A 15,959-nucleotide genomic window follows, 5' to 3' on the forward strand; every position below is an offset into this window, starting at 1 on the left:
GCAGCCAAATAAATATGATTCTTATGGCATATGCTTATATAATTTAAATCAAAATTAGAAGTGATATTTTTTTCTTAGCAGAATTTTGACAGCTGAATTCTAAAGTTTCTGCGCCTGGTGTTATACAATATGTGTAAGAAATTTTTTATGTTCACTTAACATATTTATTAAATGTTATATAATAGCAACTTTGAGGAGTGAAAATAAAATATTTTTTATCTCAAATGCATATTTAGGAAACTTCATTATATCTATATAAATAGACATGATGGAATAATTCTGCAATCTATAAAGCACATATATTAGGTTGGTGCAAAAGTAACTGCGGTTTAAAAGGTTAAAAATAATTGCAAAAACCTCAATTACTTTTGCACCAACCTAATATTAAATAAATACTTAGTAATCATGAGAATGATGAAGGTAGCAGTTAATACAGAATTGAAACATTTCGAGCAAAAGCTAGCAGGTCGTTTTGCACAACCAGATGCCAAGAAGGTCAATGTAATTCAAAAGAAGCTTAGGATGCATTGCACATGTGTGCCTAAGACTGTATTTTGTGGAATGCTTTAAAAACAACCCAGCAATTCTTCATCCATATGCTCTAACGGAAGAATTCTAACAGCTAGAATACTTAGTAATTTGCATAAAAGGTACCTAAGGAATCTTTTGTTTTCAGAAGAAGCTAATGGTTCATGTCTGTTTCTTCTTTTTCTTGTGCATTTTGTTTTGTTCCCCTCTTGCAGCCCAATGGGAGTAGCCAAGGCAAAGTGCACAACCCATTCCTTCCCACCCCCATGTTGCCACCGCCGCCGCCACCACCGATGGCCAGGCCTGTGCCTCTGCCGGTGCCAGACACAAAGCCTCCGACCACTTCAACAGAAGGAGGTGCAGCCTCCCCCACCTCACCAAGTAAGTATGGCTGAGACCAGGCGCCGGTCACTGATGCAGCTCTAGGCACTTGAATCCACAGCCAAGCTTGGTCCCTCACTGCACAGGCTTTAGTGATAGGCACGGATCCCCAGTGATGGTTGCAGCATGAGTTTGCAGAGCCAAGACCAGATCCAACTGAGCACCACCCTGAGGTACTACTAACTACTCCAGATGTGGAAATGAGTGGGTGTTTGGGTATATAAAATACTGTAACTATATGCCCAGGACTGAAATCTAGTTATAAACTATTAAATTGTGCATATTATTTGAGTGGCTTAGAATAGAATGCTGCCCTTATGATCATCAAATAGCATCTATTTGTATGAATTTTTACTAGCAAAAAGTTCTTCATGCTTCTATAGAGCCCCGCCTTCCAATAACTTATAGTCCAAGAGAAATGCACTTGATGAGTATAAAGGTTATACATCTCCTACATCAATTAGAAAAAAAAAGTTTAGCTCAATATAACAATTCAAAGATGTGTGCATTGCACATTCACCAAGAGTCTGGCAGAAGTGATCTGATGAGCTGGTAGCCATGGCAGTTGCATGGCTAGGCTTGGCAGGGGGAGTAGATAAAAGATAGAATTGGATGGAAAGAGAAGAGAATGCTTGGCTCTTCTCTGAATGGTCTGGGAATATGTGATCAGACAATATCGGATTTCAGAACCTTTTTTGGATGATGGGAATCATTTTTTGATGAATTAGAGGGAGAACAGGTTTCCCGATATTTACTGATATTTTAGAGATGACAAGGGGATAGAAACAAGCTCGAACACACAAAATTGGTTTTTATTAGTACCTGGAACAATGACAAAAAGCGTGATGGCTCGAGGCAGAGTTCCCAGGTGAAGGATGGACTAGCTAACCACACACCGAAGGGTGTGGTGATAAGCAGCTTCCTAAAGCTTTACAGAGGGATCGGAGTGCAGGAAAGGATCTGAACTGCGACAGTGACCCTAAGGAGAGAAGATCTTTAAGGAGGTCGTCAAAGGAAGTGAGACTGGATGCAAGGAATCTACTGAGGGAAAGATTAGAGTAGACCAGGAAAGAAATGTAAGATCAAGCACTTGAGCAGCAATTGTAGAAGTTGAATGGAGGGAAGCGCGAGAAGTGGTGTTTTGTAGACATAAGCTTCGGGAATAGCTAGCCAGTTAGATGAGTACAGTGGAGGATTATTGCAGGCCTCTCAGGTTTATTACTTTTGGTGTTGGGGACATAATGGTATTGAGTGCAGGAGGGAAAGGGCCAAAGAGGAAAAATGAGCCTCTGTTGGCACTGTGTTCATTGGATTTAATTCTGGAGACACTGAATCCAAAATATCTAGAGTCCCTTGTGGACCTGTGTCTGAGGGTGAGCTTTGGGTCCTCTAGTATTTATTCATTTTGATAGTACATGCAGAAGTGAATGGCATCGTGCATGGATTCTGGTTTTATAGCAAAAAGACGGAGGGTCCAGGAACAATTTTGGGGAGACTTAACTTTTCTTGGTAAGAGGTGGTTCAACACTTTTCAACAAAGGAGAAAACCTGAGTGTCCAATGACATAGGAAGCAAGGCTTGGTCTACAGATCTTGGAAGCTCAGCTTAGAAAAGAAGCTTCTGTGAAGCAGAAGCTAATAGGTGTGTCCTGCTTATTGTGTATTCGTGTAACATCTTCAAACAAGTCAGAGAAATAGCCATCCCCACACTCTATTAAAAATCTAGTCACTGGGGATATTGGCTTACAGACTGGCAGCCACATGCTTATTGTCCCCTGTACATGCCTCTCTCTACTACTTTTCTATTCATCTTCTCCCTATCTGTACAAGACAATGACACAGTTCTTTGAAATCCTTGTAGTAATATTCTACCTATTCTATGTAAGCATATCCTCACCTCCACTACCAATGCGATATTCTATGCATTCATCGTGTGTTTTCTAGTAATGGGGATGGGGCTTTTCTGAGTCACTGTGCAAAAGTTGGAAATACCATGTGCAGTTACTGAAGTCCAAAGGATAGGGGCTCAAATCCCCACCTTTCAAATCATTAGTTTCTCCTTGAATCACAGTTTTCTCATCTGTAAAATGTGGGTAATAATACCTACCTGGCAGGGTTGTGTGAAATCAGCCATAAGCACCACCACCAAATAAATTGGAGCACTTTACTATCTGCCAAAACTTTTACCTAGTGGAAGGCTCCATGCTAGAGTAATGATGAGATATGTTTGCCTTTGAGTCCACACTTCCAGACTCCACTCTATGGATTGAATCAAATGCCTTGTATAAGAAGATAACCTGTCATCCTCTCGTGCCCAGCCGCAAACATTCTTTCAACATTATGGGAAGAAGTATGGAGGGGGTCTTGGCAGATCCAACTCAGATGGTTGCATATTTATTAGAACAGTGTTTAAAGATTTTTGGGAAAAGCAGAATATCGAGAGAGAGGCCCAAAGTTTGATATAGGTAATTTGATACTTTTAAAATCTTAGGATTCTAGGACCGTAGACAAAACAAAATGTTCTGCTGATGGCATAGAAAGGTTTTTATCATCATGAGTTTTATCCCTTAGTTTCTGGGTGTTTCTAGGGTTTGCTGAATTCACAGTAATATGTTGTTTCACAGCAACATATCGTCTTACCATCTTGTCCTTTATTAATAAGATAGTGATAGTCTGGGACTCTGTCATTTATAGCATAGGAGAAGCCTCTCAAATTAAAAATCTCAAAACCCACTGGTCCACATTGCAAAGAGATTTAAAGACCCCCACAAAATATCCTCTTCCATGCCCTGATTTCTGAACCAATTGATAAAATACAAGAAAAAAATCAGACAGAAGACGAGACTATAACCTCTACTAGCAGAGAATTTAGTTTATAACTATGGGCAGATGTGCTTCCTAATACTGAAACCCCGAGTTACACAGACACATCTGCCTAGTCTCTGGCAGTGCTGGGCCACCACAGGAGTCTGCCCTCCCGTGTAGAGCTGATGGCATGGAGGTCCAGATGGCTATGTGTCTGTCTAAGAGAAAGAGGTGAGGAAAGGGTAGGATGAGTTACATCCAGTTTCTACTTCCAATCTCTACAATAAGTGAGGGCGTGGAGAGAGGCCATGAGTGTGTAGAAGGGAACAAATATCTGGGGTGACGTAGCCCCCACCTCCTCCCTTAACATGCAACTTTGATGATTGTCTCTCTTCGTTCATTTATTCAGCCTTCATATATTGAGCACTTGTCATGCGCCGAGGGCTGTGTTAAGTGTTTGGGATACAGAGCTGATTAATCCCAGGCTAAGGGAATTTGCGCTTTATGGAAGGGGACAGCTGGTAAATGGGTAGTTTACATGACCAGTGCTGGGACAAAGGCCTGCGTGGCTGCTACAAGAGGACTTGGGAGGGAGTTTGTCCCAGGTATAGGGCTTGAGGTAAAGATTTCTTTTGGAAGGGGTGACTGCTAAGCCCTTTCGTAGGGGTAATATTCTGGTGTCTTAAATTTGAGAGAGAAGGTAGGACTTCTTCAGAAACCAGCTTGGAGGTTGGGGGTATGTCTAAAATCGCATTACCAATGGATAAAAATATAGTTTTATAAATTATGTGCTTTCTTAGAAATTAAAACTACAGGATGGTTGGATCCTGCTTATCTTTCTCAGTTTATTAGAGCTCAACTTGAGCAAGAAGAAACATCATGACAGGGTATTAAGTACAGATGTTCAACATCCCAACAGTATGTCCGAAATTGATTTTCACATAAAAAGAGTTTAAAAATAAAAATAGGAAATCATGCCCAGGGTCTGCTGTATTAGCAACTTTTCTGGGCCTTAACTCCCTTGTCTGTTAATGGGAATAACACTAAGTGCTCTGCCCACTCTCCCGGGCAGATTGTCAGGATGAACTCGGGTGACAGACGTGCTGTGCTGTAGACAGTTAAAAGTCCAAGGCGTCATTTTAATATCCTCTTATAATGAAATACAAATGGATTGCAGCCTAAAGCAGAGTGTATTTTTAAACTAATCAGTTGCTTCTGGCACCAATACTCAACTTTGCAGCCGTGGCCAGAAAGACAGGGGTAGGGCAGATTTGGGGGGGAAAAATTGCTTATGAAAAAATACATTTTAATGGGAAAAAAATTCTTACCAATGTCCTAAAAAAAAAAAAACAGAGGAGTAAAGGTGGAGATAACAGTCCTACTCTCTCTCAAGGAGAGTTTTTATGTTGCTGATTTGTTTGGAGAACGGTTGGTATACTACGCCAGATCTCTTCAGGCTACCATGACAAATAGAAGAGATAACATAAAGAGTCATTCACAACGGACGTGGTCTATTCCCACTGATAAACTACCTTTGTGCGTTTAGGTACCCAGTGAGAGAATATCACTTTCATTCATTCAATAAATAGTTATTGGCCAACAGCTATGTGCCAAGCAGTGTTCTAGGTGTTAAGATTCAGCAGGAAGTGAAAGAGATAAAAATTCCTGATCTTATGAAGCTTTTATTTTAGAGAGGAAAGAAAGACAATAAATGAAATGTAAGTATACTAGGTAGGAATGATGTAAGATGGTGGTATGTAAATCCTACACAGGAAAGCGAAGCAGAGGGGTAGAGAATAGTGGGGATAGGGTACAACTACAATTAGGGTGGTTGGAAAAAAGCCTGTCTAAGAAGGGGAAATTTGAACAAAGACCTGAACAGAAGTGAGTGGGTGAGCCATGAGACTGTAGGAGGAAGAGCTTTCCAAGCAGAAGGAACAGCCAGTAGAGCCTGGCATGTTTGAGGAAGAGGCCAGAGGTCTATGTGGCGAGAACAGAATGAAAGTAAGAGGAGGTGAGGTCAGAGAGGTCAAGTGGATGAGTTTGGAAGCTTGCAGGGCAAGACTGTAGATTCTTATAGGCCATTGGAAGGACTTTGGCATTTGTTCTTAGTGAGATGGGGAGCAGAGAGGCGATACTACCTAGGTTTTAACAGACACACTTTGAATGCTTTGAATGTTGCAAATAAATTGCAGGAGCCAAGAACTGAAGCAGGGAGACCAGTTAAGAGGCCTTGCTGTTGTTGTTTTTAATCAGTAACTATAAATAGTGTCTTCTACATGCCAGCCACTATTCCAGACACAAGGGATGCACAAGTGAACAAAACAGACAGTCCTCTTCCCTTGTGGAGCTTACATTCTTGAGGGAGGGGACAAACAATGATTGTAAGTAAATGAGTAAGTTAGGGGCCAGTAAGTACAGTGGAGAAAACCAAACAGGGAGGAGGTGTCATACTATTGCAATAATGCAGGCAAGGGTTGCTCATGACCTGCACCCACGTGAGGGCAGTAGGGGGGTGAGAAATATTTGAAAGGTAAAGCTGATAGGATTTACTGACACACTAGATGTGGGCTGAGAAACAAAAACAAAACACCTAGAGAAATCAGCAAGAACTACTAGATTTTTGATCTGAGCACCTGGAAGGATGGAGGTACCGTGAACTGAAGTGGGAAAACTGCAGAAGAGCAGTTCTGGGTGAGCGATGGGGATCAGAAGTTTGGTTTGTCCACGTTTGAGGTGGCTCTTAGGTTTCTTACTGGTGAGACTAATTATAGTTGCAGCTCTTTGCACTTTACTGACTTTTTCCACATGCATTATCTCATTAATTGGGAAGGGACTCCTTTCCAAACATGGAAGAGTCCTGAGGACAACATCTCAAGAAAAGGAGAATTCTCTTATTACGTCTGGGTCTATTTGGGGTAGGAGCATTCAAAATGCGCTGTTCTTTTTCTTAATTGTATTGTAAGACCCACTTTTTACATAATAGTTTGGCACCAAGATCACACTGTAAAAAATGGACTTTTCCAGAAAAGAAATTAAAGATTGGCATCATAGCCTAGAATTATAATGGAAAGAAAAAACACTTTTGAATTGTGATGGAAGATAAAGCATGCATATTTTCCTGTTTTAAATTGATTAGGAACACAAAAACTCAGTTTAAAAATGCATAAGAACTCATAAACATCTTTGTCCATGCCTTCTTAGCCATGAACTTTTGAATTTTGAAACTAGAATTTTATTAAAATAGAAGCATGTAATAACAAGTTTCCTTTTTTGTTTATTTTTATATCACTGATGAATGTTGTATATATTCATTATATGAATGAATATGAACCTGTTAACCACGAATATAACAATAATCTATGACTGGGATGGAAATTTTCTAGTATAATAATTAACATATGTTCAATACTTTTTGGTTAGCAAAGCTCTTTACATACATACATTCTCTCATTTCAGTTTCCTAAGACTCCTGTGAGGTCAGGATTTTATAGACAAGGAAACTGAGATTAGAAAGTGGAGGTTACTTTCCCAAGATTGTACTTCCTGGTAGCTTAGTCGGGACTCTAACATAGACCTTCCTATGCTCTTTGTACTACCTCATTCTGTAACTAACCAATTACAAACCATAGTGACACAACTTCTGTTACCTGGGAGCTACAGCTGCCTGCTCATGTCTGAAATTCGTAACAACAGCAAATTACTGAGCTTTTACTATATGTTAGGCACTTTATAAAAGATGTTTTTATATGTATTTTGTTTTAATCCTCGCAGTAATCCCATAAAATACTTTAAAAAGTAAATACCCTAATTGAGAAAAGACCAGGCAGAGAGAGGTCATTTTGTCAAGGTCACTCAGGTAGGTGTAGCATCATGATTCACACTCAGCCATCTTGAATTTGGACTTCATACCTTTGGCCATAGCATCCTATGAGTATCTTTGCTTTAGCCCAAAGCCTCCAGATGTTAGCAGTGAAAACTGTATGGAAAAAAAATAGAGGAAGATGTTGGTGGCCATGTCTATTCTAGTATGAATTTGATTCTGTTGCTGAGAGTAACTCTTATTATCAGGGACAGGGAGAGAGCAGGAGATTTGTAGGGAAATAAAACAGTAACAGCAAAAAGGCGATAAATAGGAGATGTTGATAAAGGCAGATTTCCTGTATCCTCCAGGGCTCTCCAGAGCTTGGGCTGTTGGACTATAAGTTGGTTCAGCCTCTTCAGAGGACAAATTAGTTTTTCATATATATATATATATATATATATATATATATATATATATATATATATATATATATATGGCCACACGTGTAGTTGGACATGTAACCAAAGATGTACGTGAAGTATTCATTGCGACATTGATTATAATAAAAGGTTGGTAATACCTAAGTATCCACCAATATGATATACATTAGGAACCTTTTAAAAATAAAGAGACAGGTCTATATGAATTCATGGAATAATCTTTGTGTTATATTAAGTCAGCAAAAGAAGAGTGCTAAGAAGTGTGTATAGAATACTACCATAGAATGGGAGGTATATATACACACTTCATTGTGTGTTGAAAGACAAAAACTGATTTGTTGGGGGATACCTCTTTGGTACCTTATCCACTGAGAATGAAAGATATTACTCAGTTTTAAATCCCCTTAGTATACCAAATATAATGATGTCGTTATTTTTTTAAATATCTGTCTAATGATCTTCATATCTCAATCACTAGACTATAATGACCAAAACTCACATATGGTGGGGAAAGGTCCATAAAAATTCCGTAAAATCATTGGCAATTTTTATACATCTAACTTGTAATTATACTAACCTGAACTTTGGGTGTGATAGCAAAAATGTGTGCTGTTTCTAGTGAAGTCTAATAAATATTCGTTTTCCCTCAAAGATAACCTGGAATTTAGTAGACGTTAGCATGTTCATTCTCAGTAGCTATTATTTGGTCACAAGTTCTGCTTTAGAAGCTCATTGAATACAAATGTACACATACTATCTTAAATCATAATATTTTTTTCAAGACCACTGACTTAGAGGAGGAAAATCATAACTTTTTATAAACACTTTTTGCAGAGTATTCCTACTTTCTATACAATCCAAATTTTTAATGTTTAAATTTACACAAGAAAAAGAATTACTGAAAATCAGGCACTTTGATAGATATTTTCATATGCATTCCCTTAGTTGCATTTGATTGTTATTATAAGTCTGCAAAATTGGAATTCTTTGCCCTCTTTTAAAAAAAGAGGAAACTGAGACTAAACCAGGATTCAAACCCAGGTCTGTTGGATTCCAAAGCCCAGTGCTTTCTATGCTACCAGACACATACTATGTTTCAAGATATAATATCACATACTTTTCCTATGAAAATCCTAAGACACTGCATAAAGAATATATATATATATATTCTTTATATACATATAAATTTATATATATATATATATATATATATATATATATATACACATACATACATATATTCAAAGACTAACAACTCCTGGTATCATTGAATTAGATGAAAAACAGAGGAACAAGAGCAGGAAAAAAAAGAGTGAGAGATGAACATTGTAAAAGAGTGACAAAAGAACAGACAATGAATGATTACATTTATTAGGGTATCATAACCCTTTCAAGTCTTGTTTTTGTCTCAGTTTTGTACATTTTTGGATGACAGATGAGTATTAAGATTTTCTTTATAAAAGTATTTTATGGCAGTGTAGAAAACTTAAAAAGTACAGAAAAGTATAAAAAAAAAAGTTATATTTTCCTCTGATCAAGTACCAACAGCTTTTTGGTCTGATTTCCCCCCATTTTTTTAGTGCATGTTTATGTGTGTATTTGTGTATGTATATACACACACGTGTATAAGATGATGGTGACCTATTTTGTATACTATTTTCTTTTTTTAATTTTTTAACATTTATTTTTTAATTACTGTTGACAATTGTAATACTATTTCCTTAATTAGTATTTTTACACCTTATTTCAGAAAAAAGTTAGGAAATGTGATTTTAAATACTTTTTACTTCTTTGCCTACTGTGGGACATTAACTATTGTCTCAACATATGGAATATGTTCCAACATATCATTGACTATATACTCCTGTCCGCAACTTCAGTAAGTTTATTAGGAGAGATTTCTAGAATTGGAATTACTAGTACAAACAGTATAAATATTCCTTTTGATACACAATACCAAATTGCTTTTTACAAAGCAATTTACACGATTACAAATTACTTATGAGTCTGATCATAACTTTAACCTTTGATAGGTTTGAGTATTATTATTTTTTGTTGTTGGAAGATAGGTATCTTGGAGCGTAATAACCTTGATCAGATTTTGGAATCAGTAGTCCCTGATTGGATGATTTTAGCATTTGTCTTCAGTTATTTTAATATAAAGTACAGGGGAATTCTGGGGATTTCCCATCTTATTGGCTAAGCTTCTCCTTAGGGATCACTCTCTGGATTGCTCCTATGGAGAGGGTAGCCCATTAGACATTCACAGAGAGGTGAAGCGTTAGTTAAAGAGCTAGAAGTATTGCAGTAAATAATATTTATTATGCTGGACTCTTTATATAGAGAGGCTCAAAGAGGTTAACTGGCTTGCCAAGATCACATTTCTAGTAAGACATTCAATCCAGAATTTTCTGGTTCTAAAATTGTATTGTGTACATTGCACCACTGTAAAAATAAAAGTATTATTTGGGGTTTTCAGGTTCCGTTTATGTTTATTATAATTAAGATTAAAAAGTACTGGAAAATATTTAAAAATCACCCATAAAAATCACTCTTCAGAGATAATCATTTTCTGTGCATATTTCCAGTCATCTTTTGTGCATATTTTAAACACAATCAGGATAGATGTGTATGCATATACGTATGTATATACGTGTATAGAGTTTTGTAATCTGATTTCATTTATTTCATTTTATAAACATGTGATGATGTCATTATTATTTTTTAATGTTTTTAAAGGCTACAAAATATTCCAACATATGGATAAAGCATTAACTTATAACTTGGTTCTAATTTGTTGTTCTTGTAAGTAATGCTGTAATGAACATCTTGGAGCATAAATTTCATCTGTACTTCTAAGTATTTGTTGAGGACAAATTCCCAGAAGTAGGTTTCCAGAGTTACACTGCCTTTCGAGAGGCTGCAGAAGCCTTTCAGGAGGGAACGATCCAATATATTGATTTTAATTTCTTTTGTGAGGAAACCGTAGCTGAATCCAGGGTTTGTTTTTGGAGCTATTTAATGTAACATTCACCTGTGCCTACCTATATACATTGTTGTTTCTGAGCAATAAATATATTCTATCAGTTGAACAGCACACAGCATACACAGACAAATAAATGACAGTTATAGGGTTTGGATTAGGCTTCAGAAATAAATTTAAATGAGCTGAAATAAGGCTGTGTCCTTATCTTTTAAAAATATTATGAAAAACAACCAGTTTACAGGTTGCCCTGATCTTTTCTCTCTGTGTGCATACATGACTTGTCTTATACCTTCCTTTCTGCACATTTTACCCGAAATCATGATGTTGCTTGAACCCTTACCTCCCTATGAGGATCCTTAATATAAGTACAAATACCAGCAGAGCAAGGCCATCTGACTAAATTGATTATTTTCATGAATTTTTATGAACTATTGGCACATTAGACATGTCATGCAAATTGTTGCCATACATGTTAAGTAATGCTAATATATTAAAGTTAGAATTCATTAGCTTTGCAGGAAGAAAGCTTGTGGGTATGTTGTTCTATAATAATTTACTAGTGATAAGTAGGCTTTTATTTCATGCCCTGAGGGCTGTGTCTTTTTTTGTTGCTAACTTGTTTGTAGAGACAAAAGATTTGTGGAGATAATAGAATGAAGTAACTGACTGCACAGATGTGATCAAAATAATGGAAATGCTATGTGGTTATCTCCTAGATTTTAAACATCTGGGTGAACATTGTAATATCCATTCAATCATGTGGGAATTTCTAACTCTCTGAATACTGGATCATATGTAAGCAAAGACTATCCATGTTTCCTTGGCTATATAATGATATTAATAATGCCAACTCAGGCCCGGTGAACTTGTCGATACCGATAGATTTCTGTGAAGGAAAAACATTCCAGTATCCTCGATCATTTCTTTTGTGACCTTGCAAAAAATAGTGCTGTTCAAATTCCTAAATGAGTTCACCTGTAGTGGGTTTCATTTTGAAATTAACCAATCTATTTTTTAATAGTTTCTGCTTTGTTTTTTTAGAAATGAAAGTTTTCTCACAAAGCTTTTTAAAAAAACAAAAACGTGAAAATACAGTTAAGAAAAGATCCTAGAAACTATTTCCATTAGGTATTTAGTCATCTCACGGTTTCAGATTACAACTGAAGGCTTCCTCATGCATTTTTTCTTTACTGTCAAGTGTCAGCTGGTAAACACTTAATAAAATTGCAATTTGAATACACAGGGATCTGTTCAAGTCTGCATTCCTAAACTTGTTTTGATTACTTATGTCCAATAACTAGCACATTCCTGGGCAGGTAGTGGAATCACAGTAAGTCTATTTGAATGAAATTGAATTTTTGACTACTTCTTTTCAGAGAGAAATTCCCCACATGTGAATATGTGTGAATTTCTGAAAACGGAGGAATCTGTGAAGTGCATATTGATATCTGAGATATGAAGGAAAGGTTTTAGAGTGTTCAGGATGTCTAGTGGCCTTAAGGGTGTGTAGAATGAAAATTTGGTGCTTTTATTTATTTTATGTTATTTCTTCCTCTTAAAAGAAAAATAAATTCAATAGACTTTTTCCCCTCCATTTTCAAACATTCAGGTGTCTGATCCTTAAATTTTTATCTTCCCTTACTGTGTGGCAAAATGCAGTCTGCAATGTCTCATCTTTTCTCCCTTCCCTCTGCAATTGATGCCTCTAGTTCCTACCTCTCTGTTCTTTTGCTCATGACCCCTAATCTATCTGAACTTGTCAACCAACACATCTTTTACAGCCTGTCTCAAAACCATCTCCGTCTCCTCTGTAAAGCTTTTTCTGTCCTCATCTCTTCCCCATTAGACTAACATTTTGAGGAAAACAGTGTGTCTTACTCACCTTTGTATCTTCCACAGTGCTCACTAGAGAGTCTGACACAGACTAAGTGTGTGTGTGTGTGTATGTGTGTGTGTGTGTGTGTGTGTGTGTGTGAGAGAGAGAGAGAGAGAGAGAGAGAGAGAGAGAGAGAGAGAGAGAGAGACAAATGAATGTGAATATATTAAAATATTTCTCTTTGATTTCCTCCAGAGGTTAGACTTGGTGGAGTTTAAGGGGATGGTGGAAAGGATATTCATTCCTTTCATATAGTTGGAGTCTCTGATGAAACAGAACATAAATGTTCTCTTCAAACTTCCTGTCAGTTTGTAGACCAGACTGCCAGGGTTTAGGGGACTTCATTGCTTCTGTGTCCGGAAGTCAATTCAGAACCCCAAAGTTCACCAGGCCTCCTCAGTTTTCATCTCTGCTGAGATGCCTCACTGCGCCATTTCCCTGCTAGACCCTGCGGAGGAGCAGCCATCACTCAGCTCCTCTCAGGCAGTTCAGCACCCCTCCCAGGTGAACTGGCTACTCAGCCTCCTGCAGGCGTTCTGTGGGTACTAGAGGAGGCTGCGTCCACGGGGCAGCTCTCCTTTCATACTCACGCTCTACACAGAAACCTCTATAAATTTTTGCCCTTTTCTGCCTTTCAGTGAATACATATGTTTCAGTGGTTGTTTAATTTGAACTAGACCTTGAATCTGTCTGCCTACTATCAAAAAAGGGATGCAGACTCATGTTTTCTACTTTGTCAGATTTGAGTGATTTTATTGATATGGTTTTTATCTTAAAGAAACATCGACTGACATTGGTACAGCTATTTTAACCTCTTAATATCTTTTTCTTCAGTCATGTTTTCCCCAAAACAGGAAAATTCAAAACATCTTTATTCAAAACAGTTTGACTACTTTCTTAACACTATAATCAGTTATGATTGTTGGGTGAAGGCTAGGTATTACGGACTCACCACTGATTCATGTGGAAATATCATGATTCTTTTATCCAGACACATCCCTAGTTCCTTCTTAGCCAAAAAAGGAAAAACAAAACATAACCCGACACCCTGGGAACAACAAAAGCTGCAATTCTGTCTGGCTTGCAAGCAGTCAGTTACATCCACTTCTGAGGACACAGAGACTGAGCGGTCCCCAGGAACACGTTTATGGTTGTTAAGAGCAGTGTTAATACCATGATTCCCCGAAAATAAGACCTATCCCAAAAATAAGCCCCAGTTAAGATCGTCAGCCAGATGGATGCATTTAGTACATATGACTATGTTCCAGAAGAAGATGACATGACTGTATTTGAATAAATGTAGATTGTTATACATGAAAAAATAAGACATTCCCTGAAAATATGCCCTAATGTGTCTTTTGGAGCAAAAATTAATATAAGACCCGGTCTTATTTTTGGGGAAATGCGGTTTAAGACCTGGTCTTATTTTCGGGGAAACACGGTAGGTGATCTCTGCCACTCTCCATGCCCACCCTACAATCCCACTAGAGACAGATTAGATTCTAGCACTCTTAGAGGCCCTGTATAACTACTGCTTAGAAAAAAAGAACTGCTCTTGAACCATTCCCCCAATTGATCATGCTGACCAGAGCTTACACTGCCTAAGTGAAGGATTATTGAATTGGTAATGCATATGATAAGTGGGCAACACTTAACACAGGAAAGAATGGGGTTTTCTGCACCTGGACCAAATTCTGGTTTGGGACTTTGATACTTACCATTGTGGTTAAGGTCAAACTGAGACTTTTGGATTTTGTAAAGAAATACATTAGAAAGAGGGAAAATATGACCCAATTAGTGCAAATAAAAGCTGGTGGAAGCTTCTCATTGGAGTGTTGTTCTATAATGTAAGGAAAATGGTCCATGGCAATATTGGTCATGTAGGCTGCTGAAAAAAAAGCAAACACTTTGTTTCAGAAGCAGCCAAATAATCAATAATTTGATTTTTAAAAGTCACATTTGCCACAAGGATTTCTATGATGAGATTATATAAGCAAATTGATTTCCCTGTTGACTTTATCAGGAAATCAGCAAATGCCCCTGAATCTTCCCTCCAGAATCCTGAAAAATCCCTACAATAATCTTCCCAGAAAATTATTTTCTGGAATTCATGATTTCCTGAAGCTCTTCCTGCAGCATGTGATTATTGCCGTTATAAATAAGGCAAGAATTATAATTAGGAAAGATATGAATGTGATATAATAGCATAGTAAACACAGTTGTATATAATTAATTACCACATTGCCCCCTTGATTTTATATTCATGTTGCAAGCTCTTAACTATGCATGTATAATTGATTCACTATGGGATATGTGGTTGTTTTAATAAAAAGTTTCAATTGAAGTTTTTATCCAACAGTATAACTCCCTTATTCCACTGTTTCTTTGGGAAAATCAAATTCAACTTATGTCATATCATTTCTGGAACCACATCCTGTATAGATGAACGCTCTGTCTATTGTAGTTGCAATAATGGAAGATGAGTCAGAATTTCTTTCTTCCTTCCCTTGTTTTTCCTGTATCCTTGATTTTTTCCAGAAACTAGCTTTCTATAGAATAAACTTCCCTGGGCACCATTTGTTCCATTTGATGACTTGGGTACTCCAGGGTTCACAGATTTTTGTAGTTGTAATATCCTTTTTTTTTTTTTTTTTTTAATGCAAACATACTACTGCCTCTCTCATCGTTTAAAAACCAGAATAAATTTTGGAGCAGATTTAGTAGCCTCCAAGCACATTAAATGCCCTCTGGGATGTTTTGAAGCCAAGACTGAAAGGTTTGTCTTATGCTTAAAGAAGGGGAAATATCCCATTTTTAGCTTTATAATAATTTTGAATAGCTAAAATTATTTTATGCTAAACCTTCTTTTAAATGCCAACATTTAGGTCAGACAAAAATAGAGCATGGGTTGTAATACAAACCTTTCCAGATTTAGTAAACTTACTAGTGGTCAATGGAGAACTATCTTCACAAAAAAAAAAAAGAAAAATAATACATGCATCCTGGGATCAATCAGCATGCTTATTTCTGATTAGTGCAAGTAAACTAGTGGAAGCGTCTCATAGGAGTGTTCTTCCATGATGTTAAGAAAATGGCCCATGATGATATTGCTTGTGTGGGTAAAATGGCCGCAGAAAAA

At 37.2% G+C, this 15,959-nt stretch overlaps 1 protein-coding gene across 3 annotated transcripts in view; it reads left to right on the plus strand.

Annotated features, from left to right (window-relative positions):
- The window catches only part of NFIA (nuclear factor I A), a 355,469-nt gene that overhangs the window by 304,946 nt on the left and 34,564 nt on the right, over window positions 1-15,959 (plus strand). For all 3 annotated transcript variants that reach the window (XM_033113886.1, XM_033113887.1, XM_033113888.1), the window contains exon 9: window positions 744-909. In XM_033113886.1, the coding sequence (XP_032969777.1) occupies window positions 744-909 (166 nt within the window). The remainder of the gene's footprint in view (window positions 1-743; window positions 910-15,959) is intronic.

Source organism: Rhinolophus ferrumequinum, chromosome 9 (assembly GCF_004115265.2).
Source record: "Rhinolophus ferrumequinum isolate MPI-CBG mRhiFer1 chromosome 9, mRhiFer1_v1.p, whole genome shotgun sequence".
Classification (NCBI taxonomy): domain Eukaryota; kingdom Metazoa; phylum Chordata; class Mammalia; order Chiroptera; family Rhinolophidae; genus Rhinolophus; species Rhinolophus ferrumequinum.